At 41.4% G+C, this 20,141-nt stretch overlaps 2 protein-coding genes and 1 long non-coding RNA gene across 6 annotated transcripts in view; 1 reads left to right on the top strand and 2 right to left on the bottom strand.

Moving 5' to 3' along the window:
• The window catches only part of LOC116673218 (probable zinc transporter protein DDB_G0282067), a gene marked incomplete in the record, with an annotated part of 4,114 nt that extends 4,019 nt beyond the window's left edge, over positions 1-95 (bottom strand). Inside the window, 1 exon segment of the mRNA XM_032505412.1 lies at positions 1-95.
• A 13,102-nt stretch (positions 96-13,197) lies between these two features.
• On the top strand, positions 13,198-16,482 carry LOC116673247 (uncharacterized). Its single transcript, XR_004327801.1, has 4 exons — positions 13,198-13,319; positions 13,904-13,905; positions 14,923-14,927; positions 16,469-16,482. It is a non-coding gene; the product is annotated as an uncharacterized LOC116673247 (long non-coding RNA).
• Positions 14,055-20,141, bottom strand: part of ppp1r37 (protein phosphatase 1, regulatory subunit 37) — a 45,352-nt gene continuing 39,265 nt past the window's right edge. The window contains exons 11-13 of one of the 4 annotated variants that reach the window (XM_032505390.1): positions 17,579-19,319; positions 17,380-17,467; positions 14,055-15,043 (exon numbers count right to left, since the gene is read on the bottom strand). In XM_032505390.1, the coding sequence (XP_032361281.1) occupies positions 17,391-17,467; positions 17,579-19,319 (1,818 nt within the window). In that variant the 3' untranslated portion in view covers positions 14,055-15,043; positions 17,380-17,390. Of the gene's footprint in view, positions 15,044-17,379; positions 17,468-17,578; positions 19,320-20,141 lie in introns of those variants that run through there. The other 3 variants (XM_032505380.1, XM_032505397.1, XM_032505401.1) reach the window with 3 other exon arrangements.

Below are 20,141 nucleotides of genomic sequence, written 5' to 3'. Positions count from 1 at the left end.
TCATTACTGGGAAGTCAGCATGCCTGGGAAGCCGAAGCTTAATGTGTAAAATATAGGTACAGGTATTATCAAATAATAAAAAAGGTTTAATCTTTCTCTCTGGAAGGTAGTAGAGTAGAAGTATAAAGTTGCATAACATAACAACATTTAAGTACCTCTTAAGTACAGTGCTTCAGTAAATGTACTGTAAAAGTTACATTACACTACTGCTTTTAATATTAATTTAAAATTACCCACACCAGCATGCCACAGTATAACTGATCATTAGCTACTGTAAACATTTGAGGTACTTGTGCATTACTTTAGTATTTCCATTTCCTGCAACTTTATACATCTAGTCCACATCAGTTCAGAGGCAAATACTGTACTTTTTACTCTTACATTCATGTGAAGTTAGTTTGCAGATGATCTATAATACAGGTGAAGCTAAAACTTTATTGATCTTGGGGAAAGTACCTAGCAATTTGGAATGTAGTTTTAACAGCTGCAACATTAAACAGATGCACACATTGATGCATCAATAATTATAATTCTGCAATGATATACAGTAGATTATTTTGTAATGAACCGTAATTAATACTTTTATTTAAATTTGAATGCATGGCTTTTACTTGTAAAATATTATTTCTTCACAGTGGTATTACTACTTTTACTTAAACAAAAGCTATGAGTACTTCTTCCACTACTGACTGTAAGTCATGAACAAACCAGCATGTACATGTAACACACGGCGGCACTTAGAAATCAAAGTTAAAGACACATGCAACCAATGTAGACAATCTACGCATTTTCTTTTCAGTCTAAAGTTTAATTACCCCAGAGAAGAGGACCCTCGGCCAGCAATCAAAGACAAGTTGAGTTCTTGGATGTGATCTGTGTGCCGCAATCAGAAAAATGTCATTCATCGTGCTCACCATCACTCCCTGACTACGTCCCACCGCACTCCTCCTTTGCTGTAATCACAGTCATGTGAGCTATGGAGGAGGGGTGGGGGTGGGATATCTCCCTTTCCTCAGTCATCCCTGTTTGCATTCCCTCCTCAGCTCGTTGGTGGGAGAATACCTTGAATGGACGATTACACGGGCCACCCACCCTTCACACACTCTGAGCAGATCCAGTGAAGCTAATTTGCACTAATTCAGTGTGCCGCTGCACTGCATGCAGCATTGGGACAAATGTTTTTTGAGTTTTTTTGTCAAGGAGGGCCAGTGATGCAACACCCATGTTACAGTGGGAATTATACACCCTCTGTTTTAAAAAAGGTAAAAAAAACAACAATTGTTAAAACAAAACAAAAAATGAAGTGTGTTATGAGTTATTCTGCCTTTTACCAATTGACCGGTAGATTTTGAGCTTTGCCTTTAGGTTGAGCTCTCTTTTTGTCACAACAGTGCGATAAACTGACCCGCTGCATCGATTCTCCGACCAATCTCTTGCTCCATTGTCCCATCACTCGCGAACAAGACCCCAGGGTATTTGAACGCCTTCACTTGGGGTAAGGACTCATTCCTTGACAACAGACTCCAGGCACTCCATCGGTTTCCTGCTGAGAACCATGGCCTCAGATTTAGAGGTGCTGATCCTCATCCCAGCCGCTTCACACTCGGCTGCAAACCAATCCAGCAAGTGCTGAAGGTCACAGACCGATGATGCCATCAGGACCAAAAATCCGTGGCAAAAAGCATCAATGAGATTCCCAGCCCACTAAACTGCAACCCCTCCCCACCCGACTACGCCTCAATATCCTGTCCATAAATATTACAAACAGGAATGATGACAAACAGCTCTCACTTTGGTCATACAAAGATTAGATGGTCCTGAGAAGGGACCCCCTCACCCCATACTCCTGCAGCCCCTCCCAGAGTATCTCCCGGGGGACCCAGTCATACGCCTTCTCCAGATCAACAAAACACATGTAGACCGGTTAGGCATGCTCCCAGGCTCCCTCCAGCATACTTGCGAGAGTGAAAAGCTGGTCTGTTGTTCCACAACCATGACGGAATTAGCATTGTTCCTCTTCAACCCGAGGTTCGACTACCAGCACCTTGGAGTAGACTTTACCAGGGAGGCTGAGAAGTTTGATACCCCTGTAATTGGCACACACCCTCTGGTCCCCCTTTTTGAACAGTGGAACCACCACCCCGGTCTGCCACTCCTTAGGCACTGACCCAAACTTCCACGCAATTTTGAAGAGGTGTGCCATCCAAGAAAGCCCCTCCACACCCAGAGCTTTCAGCATTTCTGAACGGCTTTCATCAATCCCCGAGATTTTGCCACTCTGGAGTAGTTTGACTACCTCAGCGACTTCCACCAGGGAAATTGACGAGAATCTCCCATCATCCGCCAGCTCTGCCTCTGACATAGAGGGCGTATTAGTTGGATTTAGGAGTTCCTCAAAGCGCTCCATCCACCGCCCTATTACCTCCTCAATAGAGGACAACAGCGTCCCATCTTCACTGTACACAGCTTGGATGGTTCCCCAGTTCTCCCTCCTGAAGAGGCGAATGGTTTTCCAGAAGCACGGCCTAAGATTAGATGAAACGATTATAAAATCGAGCATTGACCTTCAGCCAAGGGTGATCTGGTACCAAGTACACTTATGAGCATCTCTAGGTTCAAACATGGTGTTTGTTATAGACAATCCATGACTAGCACAGAATTCCAACAATGAGCAACCACTTGCATTCAGATCAGGGAGGCCATTCCTCCCAATCACGCCGGAACTAGGCACAATTGGCCGAAATGGGTTTCCTCAGGAGGGTGGCTGGTATCTCCCTTAGAGATAGGGTGAGAAGCTCAGTCATCCGTGAGGAGCTCGGAGTAGAGCCGCTGCTTCTTTGCGTCAAAAGGAGCCAGTTGAGGTGGTTCAGGCATCATCAGTTGAGGTGGTGAGGATGCTCCTGCAGGGAGGCGTTCCAGGAACGTCCAGCCAGGAGGAGGCCTCGGGGAAGACCCAGGACTAGGTGGAGGGATTATTTCTCCAAGCTGGACTGGAAACGCCTCAGGAGCCCCCAGTCGGAGCTGGTTAATGGGGCTCGGGAAAGGGAAGTTTGAGGTCCCCTGCTGGAGCTGCTGCCCCCACGACCCGACACCGGATGAGCAGACAAAAATGGGTGGATGGTTTCCTTATCAATTATTGAGATAATATTCAATGAATTGTAAGATAATTGCAGTGGCATATTCCCTTGTCTTAGAAGCAGTGTGTAGTTTTACCTTTATCTAGTAAAGAAAACCATCAACATAAAAGGTATAATAATCATAATAAATCGAGCAAGAAAATGTTATTTGATGCCATATGAGCATAAAAAATAGAAAAAAGAAGAACCAGAAGGCCTGGCTCTGTCCAGAGATAACAAGCACCTTGCATTCATTACAACTTATCACATCAGGTTCAGTTTGGTGAGCTTTAGAGGTACTTTTAGGCCGATTTTGGACAGAGCTGTTCCTCCCCGTTTCCAGCTTTTATGCTAAGCTCTAGCTGAATATTTATTGTACAAAAAAGATGGTGTCAATTTTCTAATCTAACTCTCGGCAAAAAAGCAAACAGGCATATTACCCCATAAACCCCAAACACTGTTCCTTAAAGGAAACCGGATTTTGTCTATTTTTGTATTTATTAGCTCTTTAAAGCTCTGTTGAGGTGGTGGAACCTCTCTGTCCCCCTCTTAGCGCTCATGACCCCACATATGATGCTGCTGTCCCATTAGCCCCTGCTCTTGTGTGTCCATGTGCAGGGGTCTGTTGCAGTCCACTGGACTGCGAATCAACAGGCCAGATATGGGCTGACACCACAGATAAATCCCTACTGTTCTATCAGCATGCCAGCACATTCCTGAGGCACGGCTAAGCCCAAGGAGAGACCCAGCGAGGAAGCATTTGATCACTTGCCACTGTCCCCTACAAGAGAGAGAGAGAGAGAGAGGCCACAGCAGCTTGGCAAAACCTTTAAGCGCCCCCAAAGCTGAAAAAAAGTTTTTAGTTATGAAGCTATGCCTGCTTCTTTATCTTTGAAGAATTTCTTCAAAGTTGCACTGACTGATTTTATTGTGGGCACTTGGAGGCAGCGGAACAATCTGAAAACACGCTGACACATCATCACCTAATAAAGTTACGTCAAACATGTTAGCAAATACTGTACTTGCCAATTCATACATCCAACAGACATGGAGCAACTTCTTATGCTGCTTTCAGAGTGTTTTGTGTATATTTACTATTATTGGATTATTATCCATGCATTATCATTTTAGCAGTATAATGTAGCTGTTCAAAGTTGGGCAAATATCTTACTTCAAATAGGCTACTTTATATACAATACTTTACATAATATTATATAAGATACAAACATTTGTGTTGTGGTTTAAGGTTTTTGCTTTGGATTCTTTTCCTCTTTTGGTCCTGTCTGGTGTCTGTATCTTTTCTCCCCGGTCTTGTGTTGTTGGTCCTGTGTTCCCCTGAGTGTCTGTATGTTCTGTTTCCTGTTTTATTTTGAAGTATGGGTTTTGTCTTGTCTTGCCTTTAGTTTTACTTCCTGTGTCTTTCCGCTCTTGTGATTACCTGATGTTTTCCACCTGCTGCCCTGCCCTCTTGTCATCTGCCTCTCGTTTCCTCATTGCCTTGTGTATTTAATGTCTGTGCTTCCCTTGTCTCTTGTCAGATCCTCTTGTCCAGTCCTCGGGAGCCTGCCGTGCTGTTCTTTGTCCTGTCAGCTTGTTCCAGTCATGCCCCGTGAGTTTTCCCCTGTGTAGTTTCCCTGTTTTTGCATTGACTTCCCCCCTGGACCTGTTTCTTTGGTTTTTTGGACTTTGTGGATTTTTTTCTATTCTTGGACATTGCCTTGCGTTTTTCTCCCTGTGTTTTTCCTTGGACTAAGTGTGAATAAATTCTTGGTGAACTGCTCCCACCTGCTTCCCTCATCTCTGCTTTTGGGTCCTTATTCCGCTACCTCATAACCATTTGTATTAAAAATCTTAATCTGCACGATAATTAGAAAAATGTGGTGGAGCAAAAAAAAGTATTAACTTAATTTGATTGGCCTCAATGGACATTGGCCTTTGGCTTCTCCCAAGTTCATCAAAAATAACACAACACACCAGAAAAACACAACTATATAGTATACATTTTACAATAGTGCGAAAGGACAGGTAGCAGCGTCAGGGAACTAAAACATTTAGTTTTAAACCAAAAAAGAAAATGGGTTGACGTTTCAAACCCAAAATGAAACAATGAGCTGTTTTTTCCCCATTTTTCATCTTTTTTTTATATTTACCCAACAGCGAGAATATTTACCCAACAGCGAGAATACAACATTTTTCTAATATGCACAATCACTGACAATGACAAAAGTCAGGGTCGGTGCTGTACATTAGAGTTTGGCCAACTAAGGAATTGAATGTTCTGAGCTATCCCTTTGTGCAATTGGTTCTGGGGTGGTCACGTGTTTTGTGGACTCCATGTTGGAGATCAACATTGAACTGATGATTTACCAGCCTCTCTAAGTCATTAGGATGTAGATAAGCCTGTGCCTTGGCTATATTCCTCAGTTGAAAGAAGCTAGTTCTGATAACGGAAGTAATCGGTTTCTCAAATTTGAAGGCATTGTCAAAATAGACATCAAAACTCTTTACAGTGGAACAAATGTTAGGAGCTAGTAGGTCTAGGGTGCCGACATCAACCAGATCGTGAGATAAGGTTGAGGAAGTTTAGGCTCATCCATCTTTTTAATGTCATTTAGACAATGAAGCAGTTCATTTTTTAGATTTAAAGGCATATCAATTTGCACATCTTCTGCAAAACAGTGGACAGCATGTATAAAAGAATAGCGTAGGGCCTAACACAGAGCCTTGAGGGACATCGCAGTGGGGCTGTCTCGGAATAGTAATCACCAAGGTGGACAGAGAAGCTCCTATTTGTGAGGTATGATTGGAAATACCTTAGTGAGTAATTTAGTGAGTTGGTGAGTGAGTTAGACAGTGAGTTAGTGAGTTAGCTAGTGAATTAGCCAGTGAGTGAGTTATTGAGTTAGTTAATTATGCAGTGAGTGAATGAGTTAGGTAGTGAGTTGGAGAGAGAGTTAGTGAGTGAGTTAGTGAGGGAGTCAGTTTGTGAGTTCATGAGTGAGTTAGTGAGTGAGTGAGTTATTCAGTTAGTGAGTGAGCTAGCGGGATAATAAGCAAAACTGACAAAATCCAGTTAAACATGGAAATGAACATGTGTGAACGTGAATGTAGATGCGGTGAAATTTGCATTTGCGGTCAACAGAAATTGTAAGAACCCAAACTCACCTCCTCTCTAGCTTCCACCATGCAAGTGCATTGTTGTATTTAGACAATGATTATTGTCAGACCAAGCCCCATAATGTCCTATAATACGTTAAAGGGGAAATTAACTATAAACATACCTAAATATATAAGCCTATAGCCTACATTATAAATTGAAAAATTCAAATAACAAATGTTCCCTGATGCAGTTATTCTGTGTCCAATACCTGTATGGCAAAGGGAATAATGTGTGCGTTGACTGGCCCTTGGGATGGCCAGATGGAAGCAGCTCAAACTGTGTAGTGGATGTGGGGTATCTGCAATCATATAACTTCCTGTGTACAGAACTATCACATGTACTGCAAAGTTGTTTCTGTGACTTGCCAATCACCTTTCCTGCAATGTTAACGAATTTTAAAAGTTATTTTTGGTTCTTTGCAGTCAAACTGCTGTACTATGTGGTTATGCTAAATGATCAAATGCTTTCAGGCTTCTGTATTCCGTTTCAAGTAGACTATGTGTTGGCAAACTAGAAAGCTCTCCTCAGTTTCCTGATTAACAGTCCCTGATTTGTTCTCATTAACATGTTCGACATACAGGCTGGTTAGCAAGTATGACAGCGAAGATGTTACTGGTTCCACTTGGTAAAGAGTTAAGTTTCACCACTGGTTAAGATATTAAATATCAACTTCATATGCTGATTGAGGCCAAGAGATAAGGCTGACAGTGTTAGAAAAACATAAGCAAATGAACTGTGTGATACATTTGTCAAACTGCTATTTACCATGTCAACAATGAACCTTAAACTCAACAAATGTTTGGTATTATAGTCACACACACTAGAAAAAGGACCCACAAATGCTCAACTCAGGTAAGTACAAGTTCAAGGGTTTTATTAAAGCACTAATAAAACTTACAGGCAACTGTGTCCAAGAAACAACAGGTAAAGGAAAACCCAAAAAACAAGCAGTAAAAATCCAAGGGAATAAGGAACTCAGGAGACAGGGAAAAACACTAGAAGGCTGCACACAAGGTTTTATAAATGTACAAAACAGGGCGGACAATGAGACACAGGTGCAACACATAGGGGTGGGGACAGGTAATCACACAGGTGTGAAGGAAGACAAAGACGAGGAAGTCAACAAGATCTAAAATGAGGTGTGAAGGTACGTTTCAAAATAAAATAGAGGGGAACAGGGAAGATCCCGGGTAGCTAGCCATACTCTCTTACCCTCTGTATAGGTTGGAGCCTTGGATCTCTGGCGATCTGCAGACTTCTTATATAACAAAGACTTGTGTTGAAGGACTTGACGCACCCTGGTCCACGTCTGCAGACACTGGCGAACCAATGCTTGGGCTGAGGGAGCTCCCTCCTCCTGTTCCAGGGTTGGTATCAGCACACACTGGAAAAGAGTAAGGCCGGTGGAGGAGCAGGCCAGAGTGTTATGGGCGTATTCCACCTAAATTAGCTGTTGGCTCCAACTGGCAGGCGTCCTGGAAGACAGGCAGCAAAGACCCACCTCCAACTACTGGTTGAGCCACTCAGTCTGGCCATTTGATTGGGGGTGGTAACCAGAAGACAAACTCACATAGGCTCCGAGAAGATTGCTGAATGGCTTCCAGAAACGAGACATGAACTGGGTTCCCCGGTCAGACACCACATCTCTAGCAAGTCCATGCAACCTGAATACATGCTGAAGCATAACCTCTGCCATCTCCTTAGCGGAAGGGAGTTTAGGTAGAGGAACAAATTGAACCATCTTGGAAAATCTATCAACAATATTCAGAATGGTACTGGTCCCCTCAGAATGGGAAAACCTGTGACAAAGTCCAGAGATATATCTAACCAGGGTTGAGAGGGCACAGGGAGAGGATGGAGCAATCCTGCTAAGTGGATGATGAGAAGATTTGTTCTGAGCACACACAGGGCAGGCTGCCACATAAAGTACTCCTTCACAGATTTTCCAACAGCAGGCCACCAGAACCGCTGTTGAACTACGGAGGTAGTTCTCTTGATTCCCGGATGACAGGACAGAGAGCTTGAATAGATGACCAGTGACCTAAGCTTGGGAGGGACAAAAAATGTAACTGGTTGAAAACAGGGTCCACCTGGCTTGACGAGAGTTCAGTCGTTTGACAGATCCTAGATACTTCAGATTCTGGTGATCCCTCCAAACCAAGAATGGGTGCTCCGCCACCTCCAACCAATGTCTCCACTCTTCCAACGCCACCTTGACTGCCAACAACTCCCGATTATCCACATCGTTTTTAGAGCACTAATAAAACTTATAAGCAACAGTGTCCAAGAAAAACAAGCATTAGTCAAAAAATCCAAGGGAATCCGGAACTCAGGAATTTACAGGAACTCATAAGACAGGGAAAACGCTAGAGGGACGCACCCAAGGATAACAGACAATCTCGCACAGGAGTAAGGGTAAGACTGAAGTTAAATACACAAGACAGGGGGGACAATGAGACACAGGTGCAACACATAGGTGTGTGGACATGTAATCACACAGACGGGAAGACAAAGGACAAAGACCAACAGATCTGACAAGAGATGAGCAGATAAGTTTCAAATTAAAACAGAAAATGGAAACAAATACTTGACAGAAACGTGACAATTATTGCTTAAAAAATGATAATGTTTAAAGTAAAAGCATTCGCCCCATAATGGCTAAGTCCATCCCCTACCTCTCTCTCCCTTTCACTAAAATAAAGGGAAAAGCCCCCCCAAAAAATAATGACAATGAATTGATTACCATAATTGTTGTGGATTTTTTTTCTATTGATTGGCGAATACATTAATTGACTAATCACTTTTGGCTCTTGTCATATGTATTCATTTCTGTTTATTTCTTTTTACCTGCTGTTTGTGCAATATCCTTCTCTAAATGTGTTTTATACCAAGCGCTTTTTTCACCTCTAGTCTTAAATTATTTTTATTATTTGTGTTTTGTTTCATATATTTTTTATATAATTCCTTTCTTCCGGTTGTTTCTTGTGAGTAGTTGATCTTGTAGGCTTGTCCCAAGAGTTTCATTTGCCTAGTTCCTGTGCAGATGAAAAATAATTTACTTTGAACCTTTGAAACCAGAACACAGTGTTGTGTATAACTAGTTAATGTTTATAAAATACCTTATCCTGGTATTATATTTGACTTCCTGCTGAGAACATGCATGAATCTTCTTAGCTTATCTTACCTTAGTCTGTGGATCTGACAAATAATTCACAGAATTTTTCTTTTTTTATGTTGACCAATTCAACCGTTGAGGTGCTTAATCACGTTTTATATTGACAGTGACAGCGCCTCAGGAAATTCTCTGAAAGTATGACAAGTCATGAAAAACAGAGAACAGGAGGCCAACAGAACATTATGAAATGTTTAATTTCAACCAGAATTTTACAATAACTCCAACCGGTACCACCCAAACCCTGTGGAGTTTAAGAACCCAGACGTTCAACAGTGTCACAATGTTTCTGTGCACTGAAGAGAAAAACTACAAAAAAAACACACAACAGCAAACTACAATCACTTTATGGCAGGTTTGTGTGTGTGTGTGTGTGTGTGTGTGTGTGTGTGTGTGTGTGTGTGTGTGTGTGTGTGTGTGTGTGTGTGTGTGTGTGTGTGTGTGTGAACATACCTTGATTCAACTCACTGTGATACAAGATACTTTTCTTTTGCAGTATGTAAAGTAGTAAGTATATTCTTGTACGGCTCACACTAACCAATAGTCTCAAGAGGAAGAAAAAAAAGTCAATTTTCACTTTAAAGGTTGTGAGTGAGACAATCGGAGTATAAAATAAAAGGTCCCTTTATAAATGACATTTTCTGTGGTGGTGATACTGTATGTTACACATAGGTTTGGACTAACTTTAACACATATCTGTGATAAGTATGGTTGAAATGTATTAAAGAAAACTTAACAGTTACACGGCATGAATATATACAATGTTTAAAAATCTATTCAACAAAAGGGTTGCATGCATTTCGACCAGTGGTTCCAAACTACTGGTCTAAATGCATGCAAGTGGGACCCTTTAAAGCCTCAATATGATTAAAGGAATAGTTTGACAGTTTGGGAGATACAAATTTGCTGTCTTGTCAGTTGAGATGAGGAGACACCGCTCTCATTTCTGTACACTAAAGATAAAGCTACCTCAGACAGACTGGAAACAGCTAGCCAGGCCTTATTTTACCCAGTAGGCAATTTGTTCATGTTAAACAAGGGGTTGGTTTTGTTCACATGCGTAGCACCATGAAAAGACCATGGATTTAGCGGTACACAGGTTAGGCTACGGATACTTCAGGGCCATGGTCGGGGCCATAGATTCTAACTTGCACCAACCTCAGTCAGATAAAGGATTAATGTGTCAGGCAGACTAGACTTAACATATTCAACTAAACAACGTCTCCACCACTCCACTCTCTCTGCAACTAGGCAACGGCAGGTCAAAGGGGCTTGTGTTTTGGTCATTTTGCTAACAAGGGAGACGGCACCCCACCTCATATCACGTACTGGTTTAACATGTCTGGCCTCTATACCGAATATTAATCGCTGACATGTGCCTCAAACGACAACATGTCCTAAATCAGCTAGAAATTTGATCCAAACTTTTGTAAGAAACATAATGCCGCCAGGATTAAGTTTTTTATCAATATAATGACAAAACGTTAATAAACGTATGGGATGCAATTGTTTTCCTCGGGTTATGCTCGCAACAACTGAAGCATCATTTAAAGCTCGTAATGGTTGTGTTCAAGCACTCACAGCACTTGGTTAAGGTGAATGAAATATGGTTGAAAAAGTCAATGACTTGAAGCATGAGACCTGTTTTATGCACTAGTTTTCTTCTTTTAAATTAGAAAAAAAAACATTGCCAGTCCAGGCATTAATTATATTTCCCGTCAAAAAGTAATTGGAAAAACAAATTAATAATTTATTAATGTAGTTTCAAGGAGACAGGGTTGGCTAAGTAGGCTGCTTCATTCTGAGGAGTGAAAACACAAAAAGGCTTCTAGAGATAAGACAAAGGACGCCGTGTTATGTTAGAGACATTTGACTTACTGGGGTTCTCTGTAAGTTTTGAATGGTAATTAAAACCATATTGTATTAACTTCTGACTGTCTCGCAATCTCCTGTGTCATTGGCGCATTACTGGTGAGAGTGGATTAGTGGAGTCTGGAATTCCTCACACACAGCGCAGAGCCCCCACCCTGTGGTCGACCCCCTGCCCACCGCTACGCAACCTCACTCCAGGGTGGGAAGATTTTATTTTGTTGGAAACATGTGCTTTCTGCTATATTTTGAATCCAGTGAATCTTCTTTTTGGAAAGAGATGTTGCTTTTGAATATTTTAGATGTAGTCTTTGACTCATGCTAGCAGCGTGGCTCTATGTCCAGACTAAAATCTCTCAACAACTACAGAAGGGAATGCCATGATAATGAGATTCCCATAAGTCTCGCACGTTGTTGAGTGAATTATCATCATGTGTTATCAAACATTTTACTGTCATTAACCTGTCACTGTGCTTGCATACACTACAGTAAAGCAGCATCCCTTCTTCTCGGGCTGAATTTCAGTCTTACTGTGCCATGAGGGTAAAGACCCACTGAAATGGTGGTGGAGCAAAGTTGATATAGTATTGAACACTTTGCAAGGCATTGTGGGATTCCCGGCAACGTAGGACTGACCAGCAATACAAAAAAGGAGTTTCAAAAGTTGAACATTTTAAACTTTAAAGCAAATAGGGTGACATTTGCCTTCTGGCTACATAGTATTTTGCCAAAAAACTGACAAGCAATGCAGCTGGTCAGGAAGTCAACAAGCTACTCGCTGCTGCGTTCTTTGAAAATGTGAACACACACAGCTCTCACTAGGATATTGCTCTGCTAGCTACCCACGCTAACCCCAAATCACATTTGATTGGAAACATTTATGTTACTGCACATGAGTCATTGAACATATTTTTGTTTTACAGAAAGAGGAATTTTGATATAAAAGAACTAAAAAATGAATTTTCAACACATATAGCATGTAACAAAGAGAAACATGAACAATTAACACAGGGAGTGGATTAGAACTTGGAAAATGTATTTGTCACTTTACTGACTTCAGCCACTGCTTTGTCTAATGACACGTTCATGTCATATCGGAGTTGTCGTAATTAAGAGTTTTCGACTGGTAAACGATGTTCACATGAACGTCAAAGTGGTAATTTGGACTGAGACCCTTGGATTTTTCCGAAAGCTCCGGCCCACGGGCCATGACACTATGGATGGGCAATATGTAGAAAATCAATTATCACCCTTTTTTTAGACCAAAGGTCCAAAGCAAACATTGGGCGACAAAGAGGTTTTCTCCTTGACGCAGCGGGCCCGGGGTTTGACTCCGACCTGCGGCCCTTTGCTGCATGTCATTCCCCCCCCCCTCTCCCCTTTCATGTCTTCTGCTGTCCTGTCAAAATTAAAGGGCAAAAATAATCTGAAAAAACAAACAAACATGATTGTCATTCTACACTGACAGCCCCTCTGTCACTCACAGTGAGGTTTCCAACCTCCCTGGACTGAACTGACTCCATTTCCTGTCAAACGTCTCTGTAGGTTACAAAATTCACCAGTTATATCCAAAAATCCCAACCAATCTGCAGAGTTCAGGCATTAAAACATTCAGTCATCTCATTTAGTCATTACATGCATTTATTGGAGAGGAACAAATTTCGCCATACATATCTTTGTGATTACCAGCACATTTCAATTAAGTTAACAAATTATTAATAAAAATTTCTAAAAATTAAAGCATAACAAACAGTGGGGGCAAACTATCTGTTGGGAGGAGAGGAGCAGGAGGGTTGAATGCTGCTCCTTTTAAGAAGAAAAAACAAACAAACACACCTGCCCGTATCTGCTTCAGTGAAAACAAAAAAAATCAAAGCAGCTCTCTTCACGAACAAACAAGTTGTTGACATTTTGTGTTAAGTTCCTAAATACTTCTTCTGGAAAATTCAGGACAGAAGTTAGATTTGAGCAGAGACATCAGCGCCTGCTGTGTGTTTAGACGGTGGGATCTTTCCACTTCTGTCTCCTCTGTGAGAAAACAACCACCACCGCTGCCACCTAGTGGCCACGGCCTCCCCCAGCGGAGTAGTGTTAACACAACAAGGACTTGGATCAGAACTAACGTTTGCTGCATTTGTGTGTTTGCTTTCATTACTGCACCCCGACTGCTATAGTCAACCATATTTACCTTTTCTTCCAACACAGATTACCCTCCCCCCCCCCCCCCCCCCCCCCCCCCCCCCAAAAACAAACAAAACTAAACTAAATATTTTCTCTAGTTTGAATCTGAAATATACATCAACAAAATGGGGTTCATCTTTAAAAGCAACCCCCAAAAATTGAAAAGAAAAGATAAAATGAGGATGGGGGTGAAGGAAAAAAAAGGAGACAAAGTAAATCAGAATAGTCTCATATAGCTATAAAATAAATAGAATATAAGTATATAAGATTTCTGAAAGCAGCCCAAAGAAAAAAACAAAGACTGAACCTGAAGTGGCGAATTTTGAAGGCAACACGAATGACGAGTTGGAGCAGTGGCAGAAAGTATCAGTGGAAGACTGAGGGACAGGACGAAGGAGAGGGGAGATGTCGACAACAGACCGAGCTGCTTTTCTTGAAAGAGTTGAACAAAGCAATAATAGGGTTGTAGAGAATCAAGAAAAAAAAGATGGAAATAACCCTAACCCAAAAGCAGACATCTTGCCTTCTGACATTCGCAGACGTACAGGTTTTTTTTCAGCTGAGAGCAAAATTACAGACTTCAAAAAGCTTTTTTTTTTCTCTTTTCTTTTTTTTTTGCAACAAAGGCAGGCAGAAAGACAGTTGCAGCGCCTCCACGTCAGATCTGAGAAGACTGACTGGAGGGGGACGCTGATTCCTGAGGGGCCAAAGTGAGCAGAGGAGGGGAAAACACAAAGAGGGAAGTCACTTTGGCAGAGGTCCCTTAAAAGTTCTTCTTTCCCAGAAGGGAGAGAAATGGTCAGGAGTTGGGAACAGACATAAAACGTTGACATTTCAACACACACGTTAACATCTTCAGCTTCCTCGGATATAAAAGCCTTTGATAGTGATCTACATCCACCTCTTAAACAAGTGCTTAAAGCCAGCAGGTCCTTCAACGCTGTTTTGTCTTGTGAATGTGCCATCAACCCCACGTTTCTCATTATCACGGTTATGACTTTGTGTATGTGTTTTGAAAGAGAAAAAAAGAAAGAAAATAGAATTGTTAGTTATTCCCCCCCAACTAAAGTGAAAATCTACACAAGAGAGCAACAGGAGGGCTGTGAGAAAGGTGTGTGTTCTGTCTTTGGTTAGTGTTTAATCCCCCAGCTCTCTTCTGTCTCACTCACAGGCGTCTGCTCGTGTATAAAGAGTGCAGATTGACGAAATGTAGTGATAAGAGGGTGAATTTAGTTCACTTTGTTTTGTCTTCCATATAATATGCAAATGTGACTGTGTTTCTGTGGTTGATGTAGTGTGGATGTCTTTTTGTTGTCACAGCAAAGCTCCAGAAGTTGATTTTGTATTTTTTGTTTCTTTCTCTAATTTGCTTGGATTTTCAAAGCTTTGACTGTAATACCAGGTCTTTTGTCCTTTACGGAAAGGTTGTGTGGATGGTAAAGTCAAAGAAAAGACAAAAACATTGTAGGGCAACTTGTCATGTAGTAGAGCCAGACAAACTATCGACGAGTGCCGTTTTCTCCTGTCCGTCCCGTCCCTGTGAAAGTGGAAGAAATGAGATTCATTAGTCCTGAATGTAGCAGAGAACATTGGTAAAAACCAAACTCATAGCTAACCTAACTATCAATGATCCTCAAGAATATCCTTCAGGGTAAAACCCTTTCGCTCAATCTGTGCACACTGTGGCGTCTAAAGGTAGCCATTACAGCAGGTTTTGTCATTAAAATGCTACTTTGTCTGCACAAATACATTCAAAACTCAATGACCAGCAGCACTTGCAGTCCTCTGTCAGAGTCTATACTAGCTGTGTTCACTCTGGTGCAATTACACAATTACAGCTCTTTTATTTTTATTATTTATATATTTATATATTATATTTTATTGTTATTATTCTACTTCTTTTTCTTAATTTCCTTCAACACCATACTCAACCTCTAGTGTTTTCTCATTGCAGATTTGGGATTTTGTTTGTTTTATGTTGGTTCATGATAATGTTTTTTTTTTACCTGATACGTTAATTGCCTTTTACATTAAATCTGTGTGTGTGTGTGGAAGGGGGGGGGGGGGGGGGGGGGGGGGGTGTAGGGGTGACATTGTCTCTGGTTTTATAATGTGAAGCGTTTTGTGTTGCTTGACTTTTGCATGAAAAGTGCTATAAAAAAAAGTTTGATTGATTGATATAAAATCACTAAAGTTGTGCATGCAAGTCGGCAACTATAAAGAAATGCAGAGCAGACAGTTTCCAAAGTGGGAGAAGACTGAGGACTCCATGAAGTCCTGAAGCTCTTCTAATGCCCGGCTCCAGAATCCCACGCACACACACATATAATCTTACATAAATTCATAAAAATAATTGCATGTTTGTTGGCCAGCTGTTGTAAAATGTTTAGATGCACTACAGTCATGTATAATAGTAAATGCTTTGTTTTGATGTATAAATGAAGGGAAAAACACTGATGAGTTCTCATTTACACTCTAAACCCATAAAGTACAAGTATGCCCAAATTATTTTATGTTGGTGCAAAGAAATATCCTTTTTTGGATCCTAAAATATTTAATTTAAAAACACCTCAGCCTTTCTTTCAGGGACATTTGGCAGGTTTACTACAAGTCTAAATTAGCTTGAGACTTGAGTAAGAGTAAGATATAATCTCTACAAACAAGGTTATAGGGATACACTGGTTATAGTCTTGTTAAGAAATATCCATTAAAGAAATGTCTTTTTTGGTAAAAAAAAAAAGTCTTGCCAAATTTTTCTCTCCTTACCGACTAATTTATTTTTATGAATAACCAATAAATCCTATGATTTTCATACAGTTTTGTTTAAATGATATACCACATTTCAGCTTGACATTCAGAGTCAAATTAGCAAACACATTTGAAGTAAATAGAATAAAATGACAAATCTGAAATAAAATATTAAGCTATCAATATTTTAGGAAGTTTCCTAATTTATTTTTCTCTCAGAAGTTAGACAGTGGTAAGAATTAGACCATGGTTTCACAGTGGAGCCTTAACTGTAAAGCCCAATATAAGAGCGGGTTTGTTCAACTGCAGCAATGTTCCATTAACTTGTAATATGTTTTATTTTCTGGGGGCCTTTAAGAAACTCACCGGGTTCATTTTCTAAACCATTTCACGGCGTCTATCTGTACGAGTGTCAGCCTCGGTGTATACAGTGGATTTGATGTGTGTCAGTCAGGGTTTTTACTGCAGTTTACGGCCTTTTGCCTGTTCACGGCTTACGGTCAGCTTTGTGGGTTAGCTAGCCAACAGTTTGCAAGGCTGCAGGAGAGATGCGTGCCCAAAAGAAAAGCTCATATCTGTGGTCGGGAGGAGAAACACACCTACTTCTAAACATTATGAAAGACAACATTGCAATGTTGACTTTATACAAGAAGGTGGTTGAAGGAAATGAAAGAGGGAGGCTATGTTTGTCTGCTGCCAGTGGAAAACTTTGAAAAAGTCCTATTTTTTTTTTGTACATGCATGGCTGCATGTAAACAGGAATATTCACTTTCATTAGACATGTGAACAGTTTAGACTGAATATTGTCTTTTTCGGAAACAGCACAAAAACCAGAGTAATATGTGCATGTAAACATAGTGATCTTTGTGATACTGTTTCAGGAAATAAAGTTAGTTTAATTATAGAAGCAAGAAGTGACTTGAATTGTTGAAATTAATTAAGTTTTTATTTGATGGAGTTTTAGATTTAGACCTACTTGATCAGCATGAAGATAAAGGGCTTTTGAACAAGTAGCTTCTGCAAGTTGACATCAAAAATAAATGATGATGAATCCATTACCTTTTGTGATTTATGTTGATCTATTGTGTGTGTGTGTGTGTGTGTGTGTGTATACTGTATATAGACAAATATTTACCTCAAAACTTCATGGTGCGTCTCTCCCCATCTCCAAACTGGCTTCTAGCAGCAGCTCCTCCAGGTCTTGTCCACAGCTAACACTCACTACACAAGGGAGATATAACACACATTGCCAAACAAGACTTTCACACCTAAAACCAACTTAATTTATTTAAAAAAAAAAATCAGCAGAGATCAGTGGTTACAGTGACTCACCGTGCTCCATCACACAGCTGCCGGGCTTAGGGCTTTCGGCGTCCAGAAGATGGAGGGAGAACTCAGGCTTCAGGCCGTTGGGTAGAGCTGAACCAACAGTCTCCTCCTCCGGAGCATCGGCAAAACACTCGTCTTCGTCTGCAGAGCTCTCATCGGGTGAATCCTCGTCTTTGACTGGGGAGACAGACTCAGTTGTGGCTGGTTCAGGACTCTTTGAGGCTTCTCCTGCTGGAGTATTTAACTCCTCAGCTCCACCTTGAGTGATAGGTGGTTCCTGTTGATCAGTCTGGACGGAGAGAACAGGCTCCGCTGCCTGTTCATCTGCCTCCGTTTGCTGCTTTGGACATGGTTCCTCTTGGGTTGGCTGGCTGTCCTCTTTCTCTTTTAAACTGGGTTTTTCATCTTCTGACAAGTTGGCTGGCGCTTCCTGCTTCTCCATTATTGGAAGGACCTCTTCTTCTTCTGTTTGGTTTGGTAACTGGCTTTCCTCTGATACAGATGATAGCTCATCCTGTAGCTGTTCAAGAGCAACTGTTAACGGCTGCTGCAATTGTTCTGCAGGGATACTAGTCTGGGTTTGACTCAGTTCATCAAACTGTTTACGCTCTCCTTCTGTGCTCACCTGAGTCACATCTTCTATAAGACCTTCCTCCTCCTCTCCTTCCTTCTTTCCCTCAACACAAGTGGGCTCAAGTTGGGGGCTTTTAATGCTCTCCATTATCTCCTCAGTGAGCGGAAATGCTGCAGCCTGCACCGATGAGGAGTTTGATGGCAGGACCGGTGCTTGTTGACTTGGATCTGTAGCTTCTGGGTCTAAAGTGCTAGCTGTCGCATTCTCTGTGGGTTGACTTGTAGACTGTGGCTCTAGTGTAGTATTTACTGCAGACTCTAAGTGTGCTACTGGACTCTGATCTTTGAGTTTACAGTCTGTTGACAGAGCAGCTGTGCTCTCCTTCAAGTCCGCATGTGTCAGTTGTGTTTGTGTAGGTGTTTGAGATGAAGGCAGTGGCCGTGTCGGCTGTGTTGTGGGTGTGCTCCCATCTACAGGCTTCTTTGAGGCCTCTTTAGCTTGGATGGGAGCTGCAGGTGCACTCATCTGGAGCTGTAGCTGCTCAGGGGGGCTTTCCACCCGAGTTACCATGAAGATCTTGTGACCCCTCCCTGGACTAGAGACAGATATACAGCGACCAGGAGACGGAGGGGTGCCACTAGGAACTGCAGATTCTGTAACGGTGATACCGGAAATGACGCTCGGGCTGCCAGTAGGTGAGGCTGAAAGGGTTGAGGATGTACATGAGGCACTGAGGAAGGGCTGTGCAACCCCTGTCTGGGTTTGAGGAGTAGTCTGGTTTAAGCGAGGGGAGGAGTTTGATGTGGAAGAGGACTTTGTTACCACCTCCTCATCCTCCTCATCCTCAGTGTCCGAGTCAGACTCCAGGATCATTTGAGGAATGTTGGTCTCGATGCTGTCTCCTGACTGACTGCTTGTTTGTCCTTCATTGACTGGCGTTTCACCTTTTCCTTTTACCTCTTTGTCCCCTTTGTCCCCTCTCTCCTCTGTTGCTGGTTCTTCCTCCTCTTCTTCTGTGGTCCCATCCTCTGTGGCGATTTCAGCCATGGATGTTGACTGCCTCATCTTCTGCTCTGTTTCCTCCTTCTCCTTAGCCAGGATGAAGTTCCTCTTGCAACCATTCTGGATCTCAGCCAGCAGGGCGCGCTGGGTCTCAATGAAGCTCTTTACCTGAAAGATAAAAAAGCACGTCCCAAACATGAATATAAACCACAAGAATATCAGAATAAAACACAATTAAATTAAAGTAATGCCTACAATCTCTTTTGAGCCAGTACTATTCTTCAGACTGCTTCTCTCTCTACCATCATTTCCTGTCATCTCTTCACTGTTAGCTATTTAATAAATGCATACAAATTCAATGCTCCAAAGAATCATAAAAAAAGGCTAAGGCTAGTATTATGCTGTATTGTACTAATGGTCAACAAAGCCAATGAAATATTGAATAAGTTGCATTGGTCCATCTCTCTGTAGCACTCAGAACCAAGGCCTTTCATTCCTACTGAAGACAAACATGTCATAGATAAATACTTTCATTTATTGAAAAATTAGATAAAAAAGGCGGAATCATTTCTTAAAACAGCCGGGCACTGTAGGTCTAAACAAAAGTTACTCAATTAGGAGTAAATAGTGCATCTTTTGGGGATTCAAGTTAACTGTTATGGTGCTCTCTTGAGTATTTGTAACAGTAGGACAGTGTATTACTCAGCCCTGGACCATATGCCTTACTGAAATGGGAAGAATGAATGAATGAATGAATGAATGAATGAATGAATGAATGAATGCATACATGAAGATGTGTACTGGCTGTGAAAACAAATATCCTTCAGGACAATACATTTAAATCTACTCACAATCTACAATCTAAACTAGTCGTGATTATCAGTGGTGCAAGGATGTGTTTTTAACAGTTTTGGGAGAACAATAGACCACAGAGGAATAAGATATGTCAGGATTTTTGACTAAACAGGTGAAGTTTTGGTCTTTTTTTTT

This window comes from Etheostoma spectabile, chromosome 3 (genome assembly GCF_008692095.1).
Source record: "Etheostoma spectabile isolate EspeVRDwgs_2016 chromosome 3, UIUC_Espe_1.0, whole genome shotgun sequence".
Classification (NCBI taxonomy): domain Eukaryota; kingdom Metazoa; phylum Chordata; class Actinopteri; order Perciformes; family Percidae; genus Etheostoma; species Etheostoma spectabile.
Note: the sequence above shows the minus strand (reverse complement) of the source record. Positions and strands in the feature narration are given on the sequence as shown.